The following is a 27,219-nucleotide window of genomic DNA, read 5'->3' on the forward strand; positions in this document are numbered from 1 at the left end:
TGGAGCTGCTGGCCCGGCCCGTTGCCACGGAGTGGAGTCTTGGGGAGGCCCGAGGCCCGCGCCCCTTCCTCTCGGTCGCGCCTTCTCCGGCCCCGCAGCGGGCGGGGCGATGCAGCCCCCGGGCCCCCAGCAGCCGCCCCTCTACGCGCCCGGCAACGGGGACTTCACCTTCGTCTCCTCGGCCGAGGCGGAAGGTGAGAGCGGGGCTGGGCAGGTTCGCGGCTCCCGGCCCGGGGGCGCCTCCCTCTTTGGGAGTCGAGGTGGCCCCTGCCCCGTTACGCTTGTGGGTGTCGGGGGCTTGTGGGGGACCCGGCAGCGTCTCTCCGTGTGGGCACTTGAGGTGGGTGGGAGGGAATAAAACGTAACAATTTTCCTGCAAAATCCTAGCTGCGCGCCCGGGCTGCGGCTCAGTCTGCGTGGCACAGGCAGCTGCCTGTGGGGCTGGTCTCCTCCTCCGGCAGCGGTGCTATCCAGGCCTTCGCCGCGCCGTGACACATTCGTGCTTGTGATCGGGGGGAGGCTGGGTGTCGTGTCCCCCCGCCCCCATGCCTGGCGCTGAGCAGTAGGTATCTGACAGCGAGTATTGTGCGGCCGACGCACTACATTATAGTGTGGTGAATAGGCTGACAATACTGCGTGAGTGGCTGTAATGTATCAAAATGTGCCTCGGGAGAATGCTGTCTTCCTCTCAAGATATGCATTCGTGTTTAGTAAACCAGTATTATGCCGCCTGCAGTCCGATTAGCAGCTGCATTCCCCCCCCCCCCCCCCCGCAATATCTACCCTAGAGTATGAATGATCATTGAATGTGTATAAACATAACTGGTGGCTCTGAGAGCATGTGTATGCAGACGTAATTCAGGATTTACAGATAGCCCATCCTGAAACTAGAACCAGTATGGAAATCTACCAGAAAACTGAAGACTAAAGGGAGTGTGCTTATTGATTTATTAATGAACATAAACTGTGGTGAATCAAGTGTAAAAGTAGAATTAGGCCAAACAAGAAGTTGAAGTGCAACTAGCAAAAGACTCAGACTAGCAGCAAAAAATTGTTTTAGGAACATCAGAAATAACCTGCCAAACAATCAGTGGCACTACTGGATGAGTGAGATGCTAAAGGACTACTCAAGGAAAACAAGCCATCATGGAGAATATTCCAGTGGGAATTCTATGCCTCTGCCCAAGTGCAGAATGAATGTCCTCTGCAGATTTTTTGTTTTTTGTTTTCCCCAAAGAATAATTGATTCTGATGGAGAGGTGAAGGGAAGCCATGAGTGGAATGTCATGCATCCTTCCCAGACAGCAATCCCAAGTGAGTGCATCTGTTCAGGCATCAGGAGCAGACAGAGGAGAAGAAAATCACTGTCTTAGGACTGCCCATGTGTGCATGCAAGTTTCTGTCCCTCTTGTTTGCTATTGTGCTGTGCCCTGTGCAGAGGGACAGGATGCTGGGATGTGTCTGAAGCAGGCATGAGGTGGGTCAGGCCCTTGCATTGTGTCAGGGTTGGGTGCAGCCTTGCCACCAAGTCTATGTGCAGGAGAGGTGAGGAGGGCTGCAGGATGATCCCACACCTCTGTGCAACCAATGACTTGCGCACCCCACTACTATGTTGGAGCCTATACTCCCAATGCTTTTCTAATCTAGGACACCTGGGAATCAGCTGGGGACATTAAGTGGTGTTGTTTTATTTCTTGCTTTCTATTACTAGATCTCACTGTTTTGATTCCTTTCTCCTATGTGCAATTCTTGCATGTCTCCAGAGTGTATACTTGCTGATTCCTGGAGAAGAAAGGGAGTCATGTAAAGTTTTCCCACCCCCTTCTGATGTTGAGATGGACACCAAGATGAGCCTGCTTACATTCTTGCCCTACCTTGTGCTAAGGATCAAATACACCTTTCTCTAATGTGGTGATCTACTGACCATTCGTTTAGAAAAACATATCTGCTTTATTGTAAACATACTCAGTATTTTTCTGTTTTAAGAATTTGTTTAAACTAGCCAGTCTGAGCAGAACTGTCACCTTAAAATGCAGTGTTTTGCACCATTTAAAAATCAGGCACCTAAGGGAGTATTTTTATGTATAATTAATTTTTTAAAAAACTCTTTATAGAAGGTCTCATTATTTAGTTTGCTGAGTATAAAATAATATGAGAATGGCCATACTGGGTCAGACCAAAGGTCCATCCAGCCCCATATCGCATCTACCGACAGTGACCAATGTCAGGTACCCCAAAGGGAGTGAACCTAACAGGTAATGATCAAGTGATCTCTCTCCTGCCATCCAACTCCACCATCTGACAGACAGAGGCTAGGGACACCATTCGTTACCCATCCTGGCTGATAGCCATTAATGGACTTAACCTCCATGAGTTTATCTAGTTCTCTTTTAAACACTTATAGTCCTAGCCTTCACAACCTCCTCAGGCAGGGAGTTCCACAGGTTGACTGGGTGCTGTGTGAAGAACTTCCTTTTGTTTTAAACCTGCTGCCCATTAATTTCATTTGGTGGCCCCTAGTTCTTATATTATGGGAACAAGTAAATAACTTCTTATTCACTTTCTCCACACCACTCAGGATTTTATATACCTCTACCATATCTCCCCCTAGTCTCCTCTTTTCCAAGCTGAAAAGTCCTAGCCTCTTTAATCTCTCCTCATATGGGACCCGTTCCAAACCCCTTTTCATTTTAGTTGCCCTTCTCTGAACCTTTTGTAATGCCAGGATCTCTTTTTTGATATGAGAAGACCACATCTGTACACAGTATTCAAGATGCAGGCGTACCATGGATTTATATAAAGGCAATAAGATATTCTCCGTCTTATTCTCTGTCCCTTATTGAATGATTCCTAACATTGTTTGCTTTTTTGACTGCCACTGCACACTATGTAGAAGTCTTCAGAGAACTATCCACGATGACTTCAAGATCTCTTTCCTGATTAGTTGTAGTTAAATTAGCCCCCATCATATTATATGTACAGTTGGTTATTTTTTCTAATGTGCATTACTTTACATTTATCCACATGAAATTTCATTTGCTGTTTTGTGAGATCTTTTTGAAGTTCTTCACAGTCTGCTTTGGTTTTAACTATCTTGAGCAGCTTAGTATCATCTGCACACTTTGCCACCTCACTGTTTACCCCTTTCTCCAAACCATTTATGAATAAGTTGAATAGGATTGGTCCTAGGACTGATCCTTGGGGAACACCACTAGTTATCCCTCTCCATTCTGAAAATTTACCATTTATTCCTACCCTTTGTTCCCTGTCTTTTAACCAGTTCTCAGTCCATGAAAGGACCTTCCCTCTTATCCCATGACAGCTTAATTTACATAAGAGCCTTTGGTGAGGGACCTTGTCAAAGGCTTTCTGGAAATCTAAGTACACTGTCCACATGTTTGTTTGACCCCTTTCAAAGAACTCTAATAGATTAGTAAGACATGATTTCTCTTTACAGAAACCATGTTGACTTTTGCCCAACAATTAATGTTCTTCTATGTGTCTGAAGATTTTATTCTTTACTATCGTTTCAACTAATTTGCCTGGTACTGACATTAGACTTACTGGTCTGTAATTGCTGGGAACACCTCTAGAGGCCTTTTTGAATATTAGGGTTACATTATCTATCTTCCAGTCATTGGGTACAGAAGCTGATTTAAAGGACAGGTTACAAACCATAGTTGGGCAATTTCACATTTGGGTTTTTTCAGAACTCTTGGGTGAATGCCATCTGGTCCCCGTGACTGGTTACTGTTAAGTTTATAAATTAATTCCAAAACCTCCTAGTGACGCTTCAATCTGTAACAACTCCTCAGATTTTTCATCTACAAAGGACAGCTCAGGTTTGGGAATCTCCTTAACATCCTCAGCTGTGAAGACTGAAGCAAAGAATTCATTTAATTTCTCCGCAATGACTTTTGTCTTTAAGTGCTTTGTCTCAATTGTCCAGGGCCCCACTGGTTGTTTAGCAGCCTTCCTGCTTCTGATGTATTTAAACTTTTTGTTGTTACCTTTTTGAGTTTTTGGCTAGCTGTTCTTCAAACTCCTTTTTGGCTTTTCTTATTACATTTTTACACTTAATTTGGCAGTGTTTATGCTCCTTTCTATTTACGTCACTAGGATCTGACTTCCACTTTTTACAAGATGCGTTTGTCTCATTGCTTCTTTTACATGGTTAAGCCAAGCCACGGTGACTTTGATTTTTACTGTGTTTTTTAATTTAAAGCTCTAGTGTATACTTCTTGTTTTGACATTCATGACCTGTTTTGAATGTGCACCCCCCTCATGCATCATTTTACATATAAAACTTCTCTGAATTACAGTGCTAATGTTTCTGACTTCTGTATGCATAAGTTACACTTCTGCATAACATAAAATGTTTCTGAACTATTTCAACGTCTTGTTCAGTGAGTGCCAAGGAGCCACTATTTGTTGCTGGGTTCTATACTGCCTTAATCCAGGTACACTTATGTTGCAAACTCTAGTTGAGAAACTAACAGTAGCTCTGCCTATATGTTTAGGAAATGCTGAATAGTTATTGTGAGGTTATTTGCTGTACTGTAGTTTAAATTACTTATATTCTTTACTACACATAATACAGAATTTTCTCTCAAAAAACATTTCCTGAACTTTTTTTTGTTGTTGGCTGTAGTGTTACAGACATTTGCTGATAGATATGTTGAAGTAAATTACCAAAATAATTCAAACTGGCATGATATTGTTTTGACAAATATGCAAAATTTTAAAATTGTACACAGAATTTTTAACTTTTGGCACAGAAGTCCCCCAGGATTAGGACAGGCTATATTAAGTCTTTGCATCTGTCTTAGTCGCAGAGGATGTGAAGGAGATTCTCACACTAGAGTCATTCTTTTTTGGTGACAAATCTGAGGGACTGACCTAAACTGAGGTATTCATAGAGGAGTTTGGAACAATTTGATAAATTAAACCGTAATAATCCACTGGATCAGATGGTATTCACCCAAGAGTTCTGAAGGAACTCCTGTATGAAATTGCAGGAGTACTAACTGTGGTATGTAACCTATCACTCAAATCAGCTTCTGTATCAGATGACAGAAGGATAGCTAATGTGATGCCAACTTTTAAAAAAGGCATCAGAGGCAATTCTGGCAATTACAGGTCTGTAAGCGTAACTGCCAGACCAGGCAAATTGGTTGCAACTATAGTAAAGAACAGATTTATCAAACATGTAGATGAACACAACTTGTTGGGGAAGAGTCAACACAGTTTTTGTAAAAGTAAAGCATGCCTCATCACTCTGTTAGCATTCTTTGAAGGAGTGAACAAGAGTGACAGTTCAGTGTACTTAGACTTTACTAAAGGCTCTTAAGCAAAGTAAGCAGTCATAGGATAAGAGGTAAGATTCTCTCATTGATCAGTAACTGATTAAAGACAGGAAACAAAGGATAGGATCATTCTTCAGAATGGACAGAAGTAAATGGTCCCAATACAGATCCTTGGACACCACTTTTGCTGTTCTACATATTCATAAATGATTTGGAAAAAGGGGTAGAATAGTGAAGTGGCAGAGTTTGAAGATATGAAATTATTTGAGATAGTTAAGTCCAAACCAGACTGAAGAGTTTCTCATGAATGGCAGCTGAAATTCAGTGTTGATAAATGCTCAGTAATGCATATGGCAATCATAATCCCAGCGGTGTACAAAATGGTCTACATTAGTTGTTACCACTTAGATCTTGGAATCTTTGTAGATGATTTTCTGAAGATACCTGTTCAATGTGCAGTGGCAGTCAAAGATTAACAATGTTGGAACCATTAGGAAAGGGATAGATGATGATACAGTAAATGTACTTCTGTTACATAAATCCATGGTACACCCACACCTTGAATACTGCATGCAGTTCTGCTCACCCTAACTCAAAAAAGGTACATTAGAAATGGAAAAAGTTCAGAGAAGGGCAACAAAAATGATTAAGATATGGAACAGTTTCCATTTGAAAAGAGACTAAAGACTAGGACTGTTTAGCTTTTAAAAAAATGAGGGGGGGAGGACTTATGACAGAGGTCCATAAAAGCATGAATGGTGCAGAGAAAGTGAATGAGGAAGTGCTATTAATCCCTTCACATGACACGTGAATCAGGGGTTGCCCAATGAAATAAAATAGGTGGCAGTTTTGTTTTATTTTTTAAAAATAAGTAGTACTTCACACAATGCACAGTCAACCTGTGGAACTTGTTGCTGGGAGATGTTGTGAAGGCCAAACGTATACTGGGTTCAAAAAAGAATTGAGTGAGTTCATGGAGGATAAGTCCATCAATGGCTATTAGCCAAGATGATTAGGGACACAGCCCCATGTTCTGGGTGTCCCTAAGCACCTGACTTTCAGATGCTGGGACTGGATAGAGGATGGATCACTTGATTGCCATGTTCTGTTCATTCCCGTTAAGCCATCTGGCACTGACCACCGTTGGATGACAGTACTGGGCTACGTGGACCATTGATCTGACCCAATTTGGCCATTCTTAATCTCTAGCTAAAAGAACCTGCAGGATTACAAAAAGCTGTGTGTGTCAGTATCACTATTAGTATGACAAAGTAGTAAAAGTTTAAATAGGATTACACAACACTGGTGGTTTCAATACCTGCATCATGTCCACACCAGTGCATCCATTGATGGAGCCAACTTGTGCAGAAAAATTAGTTACAAGTTTTCCCCAATGTAGATGTAGTCTCACTGGCAAAAATTGCTGTCTGGTGTAAAAACTATGCTCTTTTCCCACTCCTTTGTCTGTCTATCTTCCTTGTCTCTGACTTATTTCTTTTAGAGGATGCCTCCTCTCAGTGAGCAAAGGATACAAGCGCCCCATCCATTGTATTGCTGCTTCAAAACAGGAGCAGAGAAGATTCTGCTTTGAAAGCCAGCTTTCAATTTGACTGTCTGCAAAAGAGCTCAGTACCACTTGCACAGGATGCTATGCCTCAGTGAGGCACCACAAACAAGTTTTTGAAAGGTTCCATAGCATCATACCATTACCAGTAACTGCAGGACTTCCTTAGAGGTAGACTGGTTGCTTTTGATTTCCTGTGGCCTCATGTCCTTTCTAACATATGTCCTGAACATGGTTCAGTAGGACTACATGATCAAGTGTGTAGGATTCATGATGAACTATTCAAAGTCACAGCTGGTCAATAACAGACCACTGCCATAAAATAGTCCTACTAAATAGGGTTTGGCTATAAATCTTCCTGACCTAAGACAGGATCCAAAACCTTACCAGTCTGGTAGAAGTGTTAAGCAGGTGACTGCTTGTTATGCTATACAAATGTTGGGTTTGATGGCAACAACTATATTCATAATACAAAGTATACCTCTCCATGAGACAAACTTTGTAGATAATGATATCCTCCTGGAACCAAACATCAGTATGCAATACAAGAGTGCTTGTGGTAATGGATTAAGAGATTCGGAGGTCAGAAGGGACCAGTGTGATAATCTAGTCTGACTTCTGGTATGCTATAGAGTATAGAACTTCCCCAAAATAAATCTTAGAGCATAACTATTGAAAAAAAACATACAATCTCAATTTAAAAATTGCCAGTGATGGATGAGGACAACTTCTGAGGCATTCTCCAGTGCCAATCCAGGGACAACTTTCAGTTAAACTTCCAAATGCCTCTCCCAGTCCATTTCTGCTTCAGAAATGATACTGAATAGGAGGCCTTGCTTGCATATGCACACCTCTGCTGCTCAAGCTGTTGCTGTCAAGAGCTAGGGGAGTTCTGTCAGACTAGTTTTAAATTGCTATAAACAGAGAATAAAAGTCCTGCACAGGTGAATGTGACATCCTGCTCAGGTCACCCTCAAAACTGTGAATCAGTTTCCTGTGAGCACTCCAGCTTGTCTGCCTTGCCGGCAACCGTCAAGACTCTGCCAGTCCACACGTTGCCTTACAAGTGACAGTCAGTGAACCCCAGTTCCCAGGTTTCCTAGAGATGTCTTTTTCTGCATCTAGACCCTCTCACTGGACCCTCAGAGAAAGTTCAGTTTGCTGCTTCCAAAGAGACAAACACACACTAGCCTGTTAATACACAACATTGAGATGGTTTTGTAATAAAAACAAGAATAAGTTTATTAAGAACATAGGGTTGTGATTTCAAGTAAGTGAAAGAGATAGGAAATGTTAGAAGTGAAACAAAAAAACCCACACTTTCTAGTGACTAAAATTAACTTCAGCAAAGTTACTTCTGTCTAAATAGGTTTCTTATCTGTAGTCAGTTCCCAAAGACTTCAGCCTCTTTGATTGAAGGATCTACCTGTCTCGCATTTCAGGAGCTCTGGGCCCTTCTGCCCACCTAGAGATGGATGCCTAAATGGCATTCTGTTTCTGCTTGTATTTTTCAAAGTCTGTTGTCTTTGATGCCAGAGCCAGGAAGGCTTTGTGGTGGAGCAGGCTTCATTCCTATTGTGATCGTTGTGGTCCCCCCTCCTCATTTTGTTTGAGGACTGTGTGTACTGTCTAAGTAGGTGTACTTTTCTTTGTCTTCTGACATATTACCTGGCTCAGTTTACACTGGAAACATAGTAAGACAGGTGAAACAACATTCCTTTGTCTAAGACAGGCTGGGCTTATGGTTGCCAAACACCTTCTAAGACATATTTCCAAGCACACATACATCACGTAATATTAATGAACAGCATGTCATCAGTTTGCATACGGTACCTAACATGATACCTTTTAGCTAGATTATAACAGTGGGTTGGGGCAATAAGTGTGTCAGGTGTGATGTGAGTTCTGGTATGGTATGTCCTCTGCCAGCTGGCATTAAGGAGGCTTCCTGGCTCACAGTGATATTACCAAAAATAAAATTACAAACCAGTAAATACTTCCTTTTGCAATTCGAAAATGGCTGAACAGCAGTTTAACAAGGTGGGACTCACCCCTGCAGCACCTCCTACTGGTTGTCTCAGGAATTAGCTCTCCAGCCATCAGAGTGCCCTCTGCAGGCCCATGATCCACCTTATTGCTGGCCCCATGTCCCTCCCAGGACCCCAGTGCCCCTTTCTCTGGGGTGCTGCCCCTCTGGCAATAACCCCCAACCTCAGGGTCTCCCCTCATGGGGAACCCCCACCCCCTACATACACTGCAGTCTGCCCCAGGGAATCAGCCACTCATCACAGGCAAGGGGGGGTCTGGATCTCCTGCATGAGCCTTGCCTACTCATGGGCTGCCTCCTGCAACTCAAGTGCCCTGTTGGCCTTACTCTAGGCTTGCAGCCTGGGGCTTTCCTAGGCCAGAGCTCCCTTGGCCTTTCCCCAGCCCTGCTCCATTCTGAGAGGTGTGTGCGCGTGTGTGTGCGCATGCGTGCTGTTTGCCTGAGCTCCTGACTCAAGCCTTTATAGGGCCAGCTGGGCCCTGATTGGGGCATGGCCCCAACTGAGCCTGATTCCCATTCAGCCTGGGCTGTTCTAGGGCTGGTTTTAACCCTGTAAGGGCTGGAGCAGGTAGCCACCCCACACAGGGAAAACTTTTAGGTTCTAAGAGTAAATCGTTTAGCTAACTGAGTTTAAGGCAGAATTCTAAATTGGTCTTAACATTGAGCATTAAGTGAAAACTTTATGCATACAAACAGAATAGACTGAGTTGTTATACCATCATTATAGGTTGTATCCTGACTTTTTAAAAACTTAGTGTATTTGCATGCTTGCTTACCGTATATCGTTCACATAAAAATATAACAACAACAGACTTTGTCAAACTTAAAAAATCTCTAGATACTATGTCTATACCCAGGTTTGCTGTCAATTATATGGTTCATAGACACTTTTCCTACGTTTCCTGCTCCCCGCCCTCTTTCTTTTGCTGTGTGAAAAGCCCACATAAACAGAAAAAAATGACTTTTCCCCTAGCATTGGCTGGGCAATATTCTTAAAGACTGGAGGTGCTTCCAGGTTCCATATTGTAAATATTTGCAGAAATGCCATTGTGATCTATCTATCTACTCTGTGCCAACTATGCTTACTGCTGTAAAGCTCTCAAAAAGAAGAGTTTCTATACAAAAGATGTCACAATCTGACAAAAGGAGGGGAAGGACACCTGGGAATAGAAATACTTTAAATTGTTTTTGTGTTTTGTTTTAAACAACTTGATTTGGTTTAGATTCTACTCCTGGACATTGCAGAAGTGACTTTCAGATAGATTTGACTGCTGAGAGATTGGTTTCTTGATGAACAAGTGTGTATATAGAGAGAATTTCATGGGGAAGGGATGGTATGGATAAGGCAGGAAGGTGGGAGCAGGGAAATGGAGGCAAATGGAGTTTCATTAAAGAGAACATGTGAAACAAAGAGGTTGAAGCCAACAAAATGAGATCAGAGTTCTTTCTTGCAAGGTTCTACACCAGTGTACTCAGCACAAGCTTTCTACAAAAGTTGTGCTTTTTCTAATAACAAATAGTGATTGAGACTCTGTGTTTTTGGAAGATTGGTACTTCTCCACAGGGTATTCTCTAACTTTTTAACACAAAATGCAGCCTAGAATGGCATCCCTTCTTTTGTGACCTTTCCCATAATTTCCTACTACATCCTTTGTTCTGTTTTCAGTTATTATTCTGCTACTCTATGTCAGGGGTAGGCAACCTATGGCATGGGTGTCGAAGGCGGCACACGAGCTAATTTTCAGTGGCACTCACACTGCCTGGGTCCTGGCCACCAGTCCGGGGGGGCTCTGCATTTTAATTTAATTTTAAGTGAAGCTTCTATGTCAGAGAAGTCTGAGAATCTCTCTTGATGCTAGCTCTGAATAAATAAAAGCAGGGGCTATGGAGTTGTGTAAAATCCAGGTTACAAATTGAAATGTGTCTACAAAAGGTTTTCCTGTTGTAACCAGTCATGCATACAAGGGAAAAATGGGGTGGAATAGAAAGGTGCTGGAATGCAAATAGGTTGCGTTTAGTGCACTTGAAGTACTAAGCAAATTGCTACTATTGTGGCATACGATAGTAATGTCATTTAACTAACATCAGTAAGTCCAAAACTGTCAAACCATAATGTCTACAGTTAGACATCTAAATGAATGGGGTAACTTTAGACACTGAAGTTGGACAGTTTTGGCTCTAGAGCAATAAATAATTGAATAGTTTTGTCAACATTTTCTGTCTATATAAAATATTTTATCACTTTCAAATTATGCATCTCTTATAGTGTACAATTTTATTCTATAACTTTAAATATTCCTTGGTATTAATCTGTGTAGGGCAGACCTACTGGAATACTGAAAAAATAGGAGTAGCAGTTCAAAATGGCTTTTGTGAAGATATAAACATGTCTTTCTCTCCTTTTTGTTCCAAGATCTTAGTGGCTCTATAGCATCTCCAGATGTTAAGCTAAATCTTGGAGGAGGAGGGGGAGAGTTCATCAAAGAATCTACTGCAACAACATTTTTGAGACAGAGAGGATATGGCTGGCTTCTGGAAGTAGAAGATGATGATCCAGAAGATAACAAGCCACTTCTGTATGTCAAAATTGCTCTTTTGATATCTATCTTCATTTTCTGGTTAATAACTTTTTTTTTTGGTTGTTTTCCTGAATTTTGGTGAGCAGTTAGTCTTTTTGCTGTGACTAGGATTCCACAGTGATAAATGGCTTAACTTTAAGTCTGTCATTGTATTTGTAACATTGTACATCATTATCTTTATTCAGGTTTTATTTTTGTGTTGTGGGGAAGAAGCAGCTGAAACATGTTGCTTGCCTTGCTTTAGGGGAGGGTGGAAAGTATGAGGTAAAACTTGAGTATAACTGGCCTTGTCTCATACAGAGTACCACAAAAGATTGTTTTCTCACTGCTTCTTTTAAACTTTTGTTCTTTTAATGATTAACAAAAAATCAAATCTTAGGCTTGGTCTATACTACAGAGTTAGGTCAACATAAGCTGCCTTATGTTGATCTGTGTCAGTATATACACTGCAGCCTTGTTCTTGCTGATGTAAATGCCCTACTACACTGACATCATAATTTCACCTCCATGAGAGGCATAGGGCTTATGTTGGTGTAGTTAGGCGACACTGTTGCTGTAGACTCTGCATTACTTACATCAGCTGATGGCTACAATACTTGTCAATTCTGCTGGATTTGTGAAACTGACAAAAAAGTCCCTGTTAAGTTCCTTGCTGTGAACCCTGAGCCAGGTTTACAGCTTGGGCTATCATCCCTGGGTGGGTGTGGGGCTCCAGCTAGAACCTGGCTGCCCCCCAGACTTCTGGCTACCTGCTCCCAGCAGGCTGCTGCCTGGGCTCCCACTCCGAACCCAGCTACGGGTACTGAGAGCCTGGGCTCCCAGCTACCCATGGGGGTCCCAGAGCTGTCAGAGTGCAGCTGCTCTGAGCAGAGACAATAGCAGTGTGAAATTGCCAAGAATGTCAATTTCACTGCTGGTAGGCTCTGTGCTATGAAATTAAGCCTGCGGGAGGCTCACAGCTGGGGCTTTCACCCTGGAGCAGATGAGGGGCTCCAGCTGTGAGCCCCATGCGGCTATCAGTGCCCCACACTCAGCTGTCAGTGCCCCACAATGCCTCACTTCAGTTGATGCAAGTGTTCCTGGTGAGGACATGCTTCGCTAGCAGGAGGAGGGTAGTGTGGACACCAACAGCCAGTTGAATTACTGCAATGACTGTGTAGGATGACCTGAATTAAGTCAACTTAATTTTGTAGTGCAGACAAGTCCTTAGATCATGTCCTTTCTATCCTCCTCTGTTGTGCTGCTATTAAGATGAGTTTGTTTAGCTTTGTTAAGCAATCAACAACACTGACTTAAAAAATATCAGGTGAACACTAGCAGTTACTATCTGAAATAAAGGTATTGGAAATAGTGGTGGTCATCACTGTAGTCTTGAATTAAATGGACAAAGATTTGGATTTAATTAGGGTTTAACTCCTCTGATATAAATCGACTTCATCAGGGCTTTTAAATACTAGAGAAAAAAAATTCTTGCACTGTAGTCTTGTATACTAGGATTTTTCAGATCAAGGCTGTTTCACTGAAACTCAGTTTTAAAAGTATTATAAATGAAGTACAGCTTTTTTCCCACATCCTTTCACGTTACATCAAAGGCACACAATCTGTTTAAAGCCAAAACGTACCATAATGCTGATAAACCCTTGCTTCCCCCTGTGTAAAGAGCTATGGTTGGTCTTTGTGATCTAATGGATAGGTCACTTTGAAGCAGGTGGTTTTGGTTCTATTCCTAGTTCTACCACTAATTTGCTGTGTGGTCTTGGCAATACACTTAATATCTGTCCTGCAGTTTTCTCTCTGCAAAACAAAGATAATACTTGCTATTTTTTGTAAAGTACTTGGAGATCCTCAAACAGAAAGTGCTGGGAGACGATAGATATTTCTGGAGACATTAAAACTCAATCTGCATCTCCTAGAGTAGTGAACCTCAAATATCTTTTCATATGATAAAATTCGCACGCTAACCTTTTGTTTCATCTCTTTTCCTAGAGAGCTAGACTGCTCCATTGGGGGTGACAAAGCACAGGTGCTCTCTGTCACGTAAGACTGTACACTATAAAGGCCAAGTCTGTGAACCAAAAGGTGATCTGTGAACTCTTAATGTTTATTACACCTCACGATTGGAGGACAAAGCTCCTAACCCTAATGCTTCTATGGATTTAAAACATGGCAGGCTGCCTGAGAGCCAGCACTGACTCTGTTCAATTGAGTCAAGGTCAGACTTCATAGGATAAACTTGTCTTTACTGAGGGATGGCCTTACTCATGGCTCACCTGCAATAACAGCCACCACCCTCTTGAATGAGAGAAAAGTCAACGTCAGGCAACAGACAAATGCATATACATGATGGAACTTATTTAGTGGTGGGTCTATGTATTTAACTCCAGAATTTAAATGATTATATCACATGACCTTCAGAATGAAATGTAAAACGAATAGTTGCTGACTTTAGGTTGGATGGAGAGAAATGCATGCTCCTGTCCCTTACACAGTGGAAGGTGCTAAAAACATTGTGGCAAAATTCAGTAAAAATACTTGCTATAACAGAAGGAGATAAACTATCCTAAGACTTGCATATACAAAAATAACTTCAATAGACTTAATAAAGAATATTCCCTTTCTGGGGAGACAGTGTAGCTGCCTGTTTTCACTAGACTTAACTCATGATCCAGCTTTTCTGAGAGAAGGCTATACAACAAAGACCCTCTTATTTCCAGAGTACACTGTAACTGAGCATCATGGGACAAAAATCAGGCAATAACTTAATCTAATTTAGCAGTTCTGTAGTGATTTTCATCTGTAGAACTCAAAGTCCTTTACAAAGGAGGCCAGTATCATTATCCTCATTTTATAGAGGTGGAAGTTGAGGCACAGCATGGAGAGCGATATGCCCAAGGTCACCCAGCAAACCAGTGGCAGAGCTGGGAACTGAACCCAGATCTGTGCCTTCCAATATAGTGGTCCTGATTCTGTACTTTCAGACCTATGCTCAGATGGGCAGCTGTAGGAAATCTCTTGAAGCTCCTTCAGAGTGGCCTAGTTCCAACTGCGCAGGGGTGGCCCTAACTTGCACTAGAGTCCATCGGTGACCTTACACCAATAGAGAATCAGATATACCATGCCATCCCTGTCTGTTTTAAGACTAATTTGTGGCCTTTAAGTGGAAGAGGGAGGTTGGAGAATAGCAAGATCTGCTGATAGAACATATTTTACTGGTTTGATCAGCCCTTAGTTATTGCTGTTTACTCATGCTGGAAACCAGCCAGTTGAACTATTGGCATAAACTGTCCTGGGGGAAACTACCCAGTTGAATCAATTACCTTTCCTTTAATTAAAAGACCATCAACTTCAGCTTATTTGTATGCTTTTTTTTTTAAACACTTTGAGGATTAATGACTCCTATGCTTTTGTTCCCTGTTGGGAGCGTGTATTATCTTTTGTTGGACTACACACATTACATTTATTTATATGTGGTTGCATATTTCAATGTATATAATCTTTAAAATAGCATGACAGTAAAAAAATATTGACAGATGAATATGGCATACATGTGCCTAGATGTTGGAGGACAGAAGCTTTGCTTTAATTCAGACTGTAGGGTATTTTACCCTTCTTTTGTGTTCCCAACCACAGTATTTATTTCAATATAGTTAATGATAAAATTGCATTAATGTTGAATAAAGTTGTTAGAAATTTAACAAGAGTTTCTTGAAGAAATATTTAAATGGTAAAAATATTTTTTATCTCAATAGGATGTTGAGATTTCACTTTATGCTGCTGGTATATCTTGGAAGTATTCCATGTCTTCTGTGTCACTGCATCTGAAAGCATGCTGATAATGAACAAACTACAGACTCACTGCTTAATTAACCTGCTCTCAAAGATGAATTATTCTCTTTACACAAACTGTTCCAGTACCAAAATATGTAGTAAAGCTTTTGTTTTACAATTGTAGGGAGGAACTGGACATTGATCTGAAGGATATTTACTACAAAATTCGATGCGTGCTGATGCCTATGCCATCTCTTGGGTTTAATAGACAGGTAGTGAGAGATAACCCTGATTTTTGGGGCCCTCTGGCAGTTGTCCTCTTCTTCTCCATGGTTTCATTATATGGACAGTTCAAGGTAGGTATAAATCTTTTCTCTAAAGAGAACTTTAAATATTGCGACTTGAATGCTAAACAATCTGTCATATTTATAAACAGGTGGAAAGCCTCTTCTCCCCTTGCTGTGAGTATAGTGAGAAGAATGGAACATCTAGTTCCAAATATATTTCTTTCATGGGTGTCCTTCTGCATATTAAAAAGACTTGTAATACTATACTAAATGTTCTTTGAACTACATTTCTAAGGTTAATTAGAATAAAAATGTCAAGCTTTGTCTCTGAAATGGAAATGAAGGAAGGGTGGGATTTCTGGAGGCTTGTAATGATATGCAATCTGTCAGATGCTCAGCTGTATACTAACTGGAATGACTAAAACATAAAACCTACATAATAGGTATATTTCATTGCAGGGCTAAAGCAAAAGATGGCACCTTTACAATGCTGGTTCATCTATGTTAAATAAAATGTAAATTGTGACTGAAATTAAGAGACCCGTAGGAATCAGTGATGAAAGAGATTGTCACTTACATTTCTGTAGTTGGGGCACGATCATAGAGTAGAATGTCTGCACCATGTTTTTCTGTATGAACACATTCCCTCCTCTGAAATCATCTCCCATCTTTAATTTAGTTCTCAAATACAATTTACATTGATTGTACTATTAACTTCGTAATGTTTCAGTTCCCCTACCACTGTCATCTGTTTGCATTGCACAGTGAAAAAGATAGTTGGCTTTCCTACATGCTTCACAAAAAAGTTTGGGGACAGGAAACCATTAAAAGACTCCCCCCGCCCAGCCACGTTACCCAGGCACATACTCTTGCAAACATCTTTAGTAAGAACATCTCTTCTAGAGAGGGGAAGAATTAGCTCTGTGTCTGGACATATTAGTAATAAGTTGGTAACTAAGAATTCTAATTCAAAAGTGGCTTATTCAGTTGGCAGTTAGATACTTGCTGGTTGAACCTTCTGCATTATAGTCATAGTAGTAAGTTTTTTTTTTTCAGATAATATAAAACTTATTTACTGGTCTTATTACCAGAAACCCTTTGTATAAAGATCTTGAATTTATTGTGGTTACAAATAATGCCATAACTGTCTGGTACTTTTTTGTCCTCTCAGATACCTTTTCCTTCTCTTGGTCCCACCCTCATAATAGAATTTATTCAATCTTCTTAATACCTCTATCTCTTGTCACTTGACTTCTCCTATGATTCCTTCAGAACTCAGAGAATGCAGCTTTTGATTGGCCAGCAAGAATTATAATATAGAGATGCTTGGCCTTTCTTCCACTTTTCCAGTATTGCCCAAGCATAACATCCCTCATAGTGCTTCTAATCACTGCAACCTTTAAAAAGTGACAGAACTTAGATATGAACCTAGGTCTTCTCTTGGTAGCACCTAAGCGAGCCCCCCTGCAAGCTCCACTTATAATAATGAGTAAACTCCTTTAACCCTATCTTTAAATATAGCAATAAGTAAGGCGGTGTTTTAGTCACGGGTATTTTAGTAAAAGTCATGGACTGGTCACGGGCAGCAAACAAAAATTCACATCCCATGACTTGTCCATGACTTGTACTATATACCCCTAACTAAAACTTGGGTGCTCGGGGGCGGCCCAGGAGCCCCTGTGGGTGCTTTGGGGTGGCCCAGGGCCCTGTTCGGGGGTGGGAGGTTTGGCATGACTGGCAGGCTCCCTACCTGGTCTGCGTGGCTCCCCAGAAGCGGCAACATGTCCCTCAGCTCCTAGGCAGAGGTGCGGCCAGGAGGGCTCCACGTGTTGCCCCCACCCCAAGCACCCACGCCACAGCTCCCATTGGCTGCGGTTCCTGGCCAGTGGGAGCTTTGGGGGTGTTGCTTCCAGGTGGAGGCAGCGTGCAGAGCTGCCTAGCCACACCTAGGAGCTGAGAGAGAGACATGTTGCCATTCCTGGGGAGCCCCCCCAGGGGAGCACCACCCAGAGAACTCACCCCCTTCCACACTCCAGCTCCCTGCCTCATCCCAGAGCTCCCCCCCCCCCCATCCTGAGCAGTGTCTGATGCGGCTGGGCCCAGGGGCTGCCAGAGCTGCGCACGTGGCTTCCGAGGCCAGCCACTGCAGAAGACATGGAGGTCACAAAGTCATGGAATCTGTGACCTCTGTGACAGACTCACAGCCTGAGCAATAAGCCATACTAGGATGTGTAGTATTACAGTATGCTATTAGTTGATGTAATTAATTTTGAGAGATGAGCCTGAAAGGAAGTTCCTTCAACCTCCCTAAGGTGTGCAATAAAAGCTGACGAACACTCACTTTTGAATGGCTTATTTCTATTAGTATAATTGACTAATTTTACATATGACACATTAATGTGATTTGTTGTTTTGGATGGGAGAAAGGTGCGGGGAGAGAAAGACAGGTATGCACTGTTTCTTTCCACAGTGAAATATAATGGGTTTATGATGTGTTCTTTTTTAAATTATTACAGAATTTTAGCTGAAGAGACAAAATCTATAGTGACACCAGCTTCATGATCTTTTCACCTTCCCCTTTTGATTTTTACAGGGCATATGAGTTTTAAATGCAACCATACTTTGAAGCTCAGAGGCTGTCCTGGGGGTGCAGGTTCCCACTGTAGAAGCGCTATTTTCAAAGGAAAAGCAATATTTCCCTTATTCTGCTTAGCAACTGCACTCCAGATCAGCTGGGCTGCAATTTAATTAAGTGTAGGCTAGGGACCTGAATTGCATGATAATTTAAGCGAGTTTCATATTCATATTAAGAACTGAGGAGAGGAAGAAACCTGGGAGGAAGACTATAGCTTAAACTAGAAGTACTATCAAGGTGTAGAAAGAGTTAGGAGTCATAACTTAGATCTCTATTCTTTTGATTTTGTAGTTTTAAGGTGACACACAGTATTCTGTCATCCCTAGAGACGATCTTCATCAACCAAGAAAGGAGATACAAGCTGAACATTGATTTTTCTGTTTGTTTTGTTGGTTTAAGCTAACCGCTCAATGTTGTCTGGGCATGCTTTTCATTGGATGTGAAGAGATATTGATTTCCTTTTGTGTTTCAGAGTAGAATGAAAACAAACATGTTACCATCCTATAAAATCTGAGACTCAGTTGAACCCTCTCATCAGTGGATTCACTAAGATTTAGCCAGAGTTCTTTTAATTCCAAAAATTTTACTGACACCTTCCTGTTCTGATAATCACACACTAGTTTTACCATATTTTCTTGTTTGAGCATTCCAAATGCACAAGCAAACTTGTCAGAAAAGATATTGTATAAATAATAAAACATCTGAATTTTATTTCTAAATTCCATTGTAATCCTGAATAATACAAGGTTTGCTGCAGTTGACTTTCTTATGAAACCAAAATGAATTCTGAATTATAATAAAAATGATTGATAAGAACTGATTGTTCTCTCTCTTTTAAGGTGGTTTCTTGGATTATAACTATATGGATATTCGGATCCTTGACAATTTTTTTATTGGCCAGGGTTCTTGGAGGAGAAGTAAGTAGCATGTGGAAGTGTGATTAATAGATATATAAAATATTCAGAAGTGACTTGGGTTTTTGGATGCCCAACTTGTGGCACTTTAAAGTCACGTAGTTACTTTCTCAAAAATCTTGACCTCCCATATTTAGACATGAATTATAGTACAGTGTGGAACATCTTGGTCTCTGTTGAAATTGAGATTCAAGGTAAATTCTTAGAGTTAGTCAGATAGCTGCTAGCTAGTGAACAAGTTTTGATTAAAAATAAGAACCAATCCAAATCTTTTCCTTAAATTCTAACAAACTCATTTGTTCATGTAAGTTTGGATTTAAAAAAACAAAACTAGACCCTTCGTCAATTTCTCATGCATTTATTTAAACTGCTCGCATTTACTTACAACCTGGCCAGAACCAGAAGTATATCAGAAATACAACTAGACTTCTAGAGCATCCTTACAACAATTTTCGCTGCTAACATGAACTTGTCATTAATTTAGGCATCCCAGTGGGAGAGTTATTTTTGTGTGGGGGTTAATTGCAGATATTCTGAATTAATGACCATTATCGAGTTGATAATTTGAAATCTGAGGGGGTATTTCATACATACCATACTAATTTCTGAATGCTGCCGTAATTATGTAATACTTTTTAGAAATGCATTACTCTGTCATTACCAGTAAAGAACCTTGGCATTAAAAAGACTGGAAGTAATGAATTGTTATAATTTGCATAAATATATTACCCTGTGAATTTACATTTAATGACAGTAATATCAAAAATTCTCTCTGCACATTTTAATAACTTTAATTCTGAGCCACAAGACCGATGCATGTACTCAACACTACACTTACTGGAATAGCTACTAATTCCATCATGACAAAATGTAAGTGTTTTCTCTGTTGACAACATTTAGGAGCTAGATTGAAGAAATGTTTTTTATTCTTTATGAATTGATTTATAATTTTTAGGTTGCATATGGGCAAGTTCTTGGTGTGATAGGATATTCTCTACTTCCACTCATTGTAATAGCACCTGTCCTCTTGGTGGTTGGATCATTTGAAGCTGTATCTACACTAATAAAAGTGAGTTCAGTAATGTTTACTGTTTGTCACTATGCTTCAAAATAGTATGTTTCCCTGAACAAAGTAATAATTTTAGTAACTTGTGATAGAATTTTAAAAGTACTGCTTGAATTCTTGTGACCCTCTTGTCCAGAAACAGAGGTCAGGAAGTCACTCTGTCTTCCCTATAATTCCCTATGATATGTTTAGTTATTGCAACGTGAATGGTAACATCAGTCATGTTCAGAGACCTCTTGGTAGTAGAAGTAGGAATCTCAAAACACTTGTACACAGAAGGTAAGTAGTGATATCCCCATTACAAAGATGGAAAACTGAGGCAGAGAAAGCCAGAACTGACAAGCCCAAAGTCAACTGCCAGTAGAGCTGGGCAAAATTTTTCAAACAAAACTTTTTTTTTTTAGCAACACAGTGCAGATTTGGTAACACTGAAACGTTTCAGAAATTTGTGTTGGTTTTCCAAATTTGTGTCCAAAAAATGTCAGGAAAAGTATAAATGTTTCATTCTGACACTTCTGAAATGAAACTAGGGCTGTCAGTTAATCACCGTTAACTCAAGCGGTTAATGCAGACTACATTAACTAGGTTAAAAAAAGGCACAATGAATCGCAGTTTTAATCACATTGTTTAACAAATAATGCAATACCAATTTGAAATTTATTATAAATATTTTGGATGTTTTTCTATCATTTCAAATATTGATTTCAGTTACAACAGAATACAAAGTATACCATGCTCACTTTATATTATTATTTTTATTACAAATATTTGCACTGTAAAGAGAAACAAAACAGAGTATTTTTCAGTTCACCTCATACAAGTACTGTAGTGCAACTTACAAATGTGGATTTTTTTTATTTGTTATTTTAGACAACTGCATTCAAAAACAAAACAATGTAAAATTTTAGAGCCTACAAGTCCACTCAGTCACTCCTACTTCTTGTTCAGCCAATCGCTCAGATAAACATTGTTTACATTTGCAGGAGACAATGCTGCCCACTTTTTATTTACAATGTCACCTGTAAGTGAGAACTGGTGTTTGCATGGCTCTGTTGTAGCCAGTTTTGGTATTAATAAGGCAGATGCGCTAAATATGTGTATGCCTCTTTGTGCTTTGACTACCATTTCAGAGAACACATTTCCATGCTGAATTTAAATTGATATTCTATTATTGTTTAACTGTGTGATTAAAACTGTGATTAATCGCAACTGTGTTTTAATTTTGTGATTAATTGCATTTTTTATAAATCATTTGCCAGCCCTAAATGAAACATTTTGATTTTTCAATTTAAAAAGGCTTTCAAACTTTTTTTTTAAAAAAAACCTAAACACTCAAAATTGAAACAAAACATTTTTTCAACTTTCCAGTTTGCTGAAAGGTTCCAAAAAGTGTTGGTGGTTTTTTGTTGTTTTTTTTTTGGTTCGCACCGAAACAATTTTTCATTTTTGAATTGCCAGTGAACCAAAAAAATCTTTTATTTGCCCAGCTTTACCTACCAGGCCTGTGGCAGTAGAGAACTTTAATGAACTGTATTAGTATGGCAAAAGTTTCCTGAGGGTATGTCTACCCTGCAATTAAAAATGTGTGACTGACCCATGCCAGTTGACTCAGGTGTGTGAGGCTTAGGGTACAGGGCTGTTTAATTGCAGTGTAGATGTTTGGGCTTTGGCTGGAGCCTGGACTCAGGACCCTGTGAGGTGAGGTGAGCAGCCCAAGCATCTACACTGCAATTAAACAGCCCTCCTTAGCCCGAGTCAGCTGGCACAGGCCAGCCATGGGTGTCTGATTGCACTGTAGACATACCCTGAGAGGTCTCAGAGCTATGTGTGATTCTATAAAGGCCATACAGCCTGAGCACAACTGCATGAATCTTTACTTGCAACTGTTGCCAGATTTCAGGGAGGTGGGGGGGTTGTCAGTCAAAAGGTAACCTTACTAGCTTTGTCCTGTATTCCTTTTATATTGATCAGTTTTGTTAGTTTATCTTTACTGTTGGCTACCAGTAACGACTCTAATTTCCTCAAACTTGAATTACACTTCAGTTACTCTGCAGTTGCACTGTGGTTGTGGTTTTGCTACCTGTAATTACCGCTAATTTATATACGCAGAAGGTTAATCATTTTTTAATTACTTGCCTGTACATTAATTAATACATAATTCTAAAAATAAGGTTACATTAGTTAAATTTTAGTTACATGGTCATTATTTTATTGTCTTATGGTCACTTTAAGCAGATATGTGCACAATTCACTTGAGTTTCCAGTGCAAAAAATGCAGGACCAAAGCCCTGTATCTAAGACATTTTAGCCTTGTGAAGCACCTATAGGTTGGCTTGAGGGTATGTACTAGTGAGAATCTTCCAACTTGAGGGTGCGCAGGAACATTCCAGCCAGTTCTTTTCCAATTACAATCAACAAAGGCGCTCCCTGACAATTCCAAGTGATGTAGCTCAAGACTTTACCATTGCAGCCTTTGCTAAAGGCTATGAATATCTTACTGAATTCCAGTCACTAACCTCTTCTCCTTCCTGACACAGCCTCCGCAGAGTCTCAATTTAGGAGTCACATGCCTGAGCATATAATCACAGAACTTTTTGAGGCTACGTGCATATTCCACTACTTATGTGAACAGATCCTTCGGAATATTGCTTGCAACAGACTAAGGTCCTTTAATAGTCCCTCCAATTCATAGATTTCATTTTACACCAGTGTGCTAAACCATCTTGCTTGAGGACAATGGGTAGAACCCTGCAAATCTACGGATATCCGCTTTATATCCGCAGATCATTTTTGCGGATTGGATGCAGATACAATTTTTGTATCCACGCAGCGCTCTAACAATGGGTGTGTGTTTATATTTTACACTATGACCCCATTAGCTTGAGACTAGAGGTTTGTATCAAGGCTCACTTGGTCTGAGGAAAGACAGGCAATTCTGCTTGCCTCAAGATGTGTCAGTGACAAGCACGTGCACTCTAACTACTTATGTGACACACTGCATATTCACTAAGCACTGCTGCTTGTGTTCAGTCTTTTTAAAGTGTTCCTGCCTTGACTTTGCAAACATGATTGTGCATCCAAAGCAGAGGAATCCAAGCTTGCCTGTACCTGGAGGTTTTGTTTTTTCCAGTGGGAAATGTGTTAGAACAGTTTTGTTATTTGGGGAGACATTTTGCAGCCTGTGTTTGGGCCAGATGTGTTCTGGGAGTTCTTAAATCCCATTTCTAAGATAACTAATATGGGTCTCTTGTAGTAGTTATTGCCTCATTTTCCATTGGTACACTGTGGAGCTTGTAGTTTCCAAGAGTGAGACTTCTACCATAGATGACATCTTTAGGGAAGGGGAAACTACTTATGTGCAGGGAAGAATTCACAAATATAGGGTAAGATGTCCAAAGTTGCTTACGTACAAGGTCACTTAAGTCCTTTGGAAAACTCAACCCTTAATCTTTCAGGATTCTCTCTCACTCATCTACCCTGCTTCACTTCACAGTGAGAGGATTCTGGATATGATGTTTTCTTGATTTCAGGCTGGGATTTTCAAAGAGGCCATAGTATAGGCACCCAACTTCCATTAACTTCCTTCAGCCCCTTTGAAAATCCCAGTCTCACCCTCTTGGCCACGGGTGGGCAAACGACAGCCTGCGGGCTAGATCCAGCCCACCAGCCATTTTAATCTGGCCCGTGAGCTCCTGCTGGGTAGTGGGGTCTGGGGCTTGCCCTGCTCTGGTGCTCCAGCTGGGGAGCAGGGTTGGAGGCCGCTCCATGTGGCTCCCGGAAGCAGCAGCATGGCTCCGCTCTGGATCCTATGCATAGGGGCAGCCAGGGGGCTCTGCTCTGCACACTGCTCCCGCCCCAAGTGCTGCACCTGCAGCTCCCTTTGGTGGGAACTGCAGCCGGTGGGAGCTGCAGGGGCAGTGCCTGCAGACCGTGCAGCACGCAGAGCCACCTGGCTGCAGCTCTGTGTAGGAGTTGGAGGACGGATGTGGCTGCTGCTTCCGGGAGCTGCTTGAGGTAAGCACCGCCTGGAACCTGCACCCCTGAGCCTCTCCCTGTGCCCCAACCCCCTGCCCCAGCCCTATTCCCTCTCCCACCCTCCGAACCCCTTGATCTCAGCCCAGAGCACCCTCCTGCATCCCAATCCCTCATCCCCAGCCCCACCCCAGAGCCCACACCCCCAGCCAGAGTCTGCACCCTGTCCCGCACCCTACTCCCCTGCTCCACCCCAGAGCCCTTACCCCCTCCTGCACCCCAGCCCCAATTTTGTGAGCATTCATGCTGTTACCTCTAGGATGTTAATATCTACAGAATTTTTTTAAAAATGTTCTTTTTATGTCTATGGCTAAGGGAAACTCTTGCTTCCTGTTATTGAAAGAAATTGGTTAGTATGTTCCAGAGCACTTGAGGTAGGAGAATGCTCAGTAAAATGACTAAGGTCACCAGCCTACAGGTACTTGAGGAGGCCACATTTTTTTTAAGTTTTTCACATGATTTGCATTGGAGGTACAAGACCCAAGAGTAATAATCTTGCAAGATGACATTCAGAGAAGCAGAATTACAGTTAATAATCATGAAAAAAGTTCAATTTGAAGAGGACTAAAACAGAATGAAGAGTTGTTAAATAGTGCTCCCCTGGAATAAAGATCTATACTATCTGAATATGCATACTTACTGTTTGCTTTATTGTAACTATAGACTTTTAAATTCAAATGAGTGCACTTGCAGATGCCTGATGCCACATAATGACCTTCATTGTAAAGTGCTTTGAGATCTGTTGAGGAAAACCAATACATAAGAGCTGGAGATTATTAGTACGAATACATGTAGGTAAAATCTCTCAAATATCCATGAATGAAAATACTTAGAGACCAACATGGTGCATATCTGTCTGAACACAAAGAAAATAACATACTATGTGTTCTCAATATAACACTCAATGTAAGGTTTCTTTCCTAATGACCTTAAAAAAAATACTGATTTTTGTATTGGTATCTGGACAGATTTTCTTGTACTGTCAGCTAACTATACTTTTTTCCTTTTTAAGCTGTTTGGAGTCTTTTGGGCTGCATACAGTGCTGCTTCATTACTAGTTGGAGAAGAATTTAAGACTAAGAAGCCCCTTCTGATTTATCCAATCTTTTTATTATACATCTACTTCTTGTCCTTGTACACTGGGGTGTGACCTGAAGTGTTGGATGTGGCCAGAAACAATATTTTATTCACATGCAGACTGGTAAAACATAAGATTAAGGAGGCTGGAGAAAACAGGAGTGACTGTTTTGTATCCAGTTGTTGAAAAGTTTTGTGTATATTATTTAATTAAGCAATTATAGCTATGTGGATTTGTATCAGAGTTCTAGGTTTAAGATTCTTTAGATTTTTCATGAATTAATATAAGAACTTTATGTTTTATAAGATTGTGTAGCAAAATTACAGCTTGATACCTGTGCCATAAGCACCAGGACCAGATTACAATATTACATTGAACAGGAATATGAAAAAATATTGGTAATGGTCTCAAAGTGCAATTTTTATTTTCAGTTAAATATAGCTGGCTTTTTTGGCACAGCAAATTCTGTATATATTTATGAAACAGTCCTGATGGTTCACCGAATAGGCTCTATAATTGAGACATGAAGATATTAGTATTTTTTATGTTAAAGCCCCAGATTTCTTTGATTTAGCGTTTGAGATTTTATAAATTCTAATTTAATTTGGGGAAAAAAAGTGTACGTGTATTTTGTATCTATTGCTTGTGTGTAGCAGATATACTCCTTGTTTAAAGACGTACATTGGGTTTTCAACACTTGAAGACGCAAGCATTTGAATTAAAATTTGCATTTATATCTCTGCCCAGTGGAGCAAGACATATGCTGTGTGACATTAATTCATTAAATGGCTTATTTGCGGAATCAAATTATTTCATATTTAACAAGATCTGAATTTGAAGTCGCACAAGACAACTTTCAGCTGCAGCATTGGAGTAAGGTGTGGGAGAAGGAAGATAATGTATCAAATTTGTGAATGACAAAATAAACAGAATGCTTCCCTAACCTTGTATCTGTTTTGTAACACCTCCTTCTGTACTGCTTTTAATGGTATGTAATTTAACCAGTCAAGAGTGTTTTTCTAATATACTGTTAATCTTTTGTAAAATGAAATATTAGGATTCTTAAAAGCCTGATTCTGCCTCCATTGAGTAAGTAAGGCAGAATTAGGGACTTAGCAACAAATTTTCACACTAATTTTGACTATCAAATTAGGTAATATTGTGATAACATTAAATACTTCCTGTATATACTATAAATTGTTCGTGTAATGGTTTATGTTGATAATATTAATGGAAATTATGGAAAGAAAAAACATTATTGAAAGTAACTTAGCATGATATTTACTTTATTGAAGTAAAGTTGTTTGCTATCTTTAGTAGGTAATGTTTGGAAATAGGTTTTGACTGACTTGCAGTATTTTTTTTGCAAACTTTTGTCTCAAATAATAGTACAACCTTACTGCAAATAAAAAAAACCTATCAAACATTACAAGGTTATATAAGGAACTGTCTGTGCTCTGTAGTAGTAGTCAAACTACTGTGATTTAGCTTCAATTCTGCAATATTTTTAATAAAATTATCCATATAACTTGAAACTTTAATTACTAATTTTATGTAATTTATAATAATAATCGTTTAAATTTTAATTAATAAGTTAAATTCTCAGCCTTCAAAAGAAACTTTTTAGTTTCTGTAACTTGCTTCTCTGCGTGGTTACCTGTAAACTACTTAAAGTTGGTGCTGGACAAATGTTGCGATAGAGAATCCCAGCTTTGCTAAGTCTCACAATACTGTAAACAGAGAAAAACTTTGGTATCATGATCAACTTTTAAACTAATCTTTGACTTCAGCGGAAGTTTTGGTGGAATACGAACTGCAAGATTTTGTACTAAACAAATAGTATGGTTTCTAAAAATAGATTATATATCTACAGCTTAGTGAACCTTAACCTATACTAGTGTATTTTACCAATTACCTTGTTGCATAATAATCCTATAGTAAAT

The 27,219-nt window shown here is 40.3% G+C and overlaps 1 protein-coding gene across 1 annotated transcript; it reads left to right on the forward strand.

The window, feature by feature from the left end:
• Window positions 1-26,811, forward strand: YIPF4 (Yip1 domain family member 4). Its single transcript, XM_030557126.1, has 6 exons — window positions 1-194; window positions 11,331-11,493; window positions 15,449-15,620; window positions 19,026-19,103; window positions 20,056-20,169; window positions 25,211-26,811. The coding sequence occupies exons 1-6, from the start codon at window positions 110-112 to the stop codon at window positions 25,346-25,348; spliced, it is 750 nt and encodes a 249-aa protein (XP_030412986.1). The 5' UTR covers window positions 1-109; the 3' UTR covers window positions 25,349-26,811.
• Window positions 26,812-27,219: the final 408 nt, after the last annotated feature.

This window comes from Gopherus evgoodei, chromosome 3, assembly GCF_007399415.2.
Source record: "Gopherus evgoodei ecotype Sinaloan lineage chromosome 3, rGopEvg1_v1.p, whole genome shotgun sequence".
Classification (NCBI taxonomy): domain Eukaryota; kingdom Metazoa; phylum Chordata; order Testudines; family Testudinidae; genus Gopherus; species Gopherus evgoodei.

Excerpts from the sequence above, each read along its gene's own strand:
- YIPF4 (XM_030557126.1), top strand. The coding sequence starts at position 110 with ATGCAGCCCCCGGGCCCCCAGCAGCCGCCCCTCTACGCGCCCGGCAAC. Across the intron at positions 15,621-19,025 it reads CATTATATGGACAGTTCAAG|GTGGTTTCTTGGATTATAAC; the intron begins GTAGGTATAAAT and ends CTCTCTTTTAAG. Across the intron at positions 19,104-20,055 it reads CCAGGGTTCTTGGAGGAGAA|GTTGCATATGGGCAAGTTCT; the intron begins GTAAGTAGCATG and ends TATAATTTTTAG.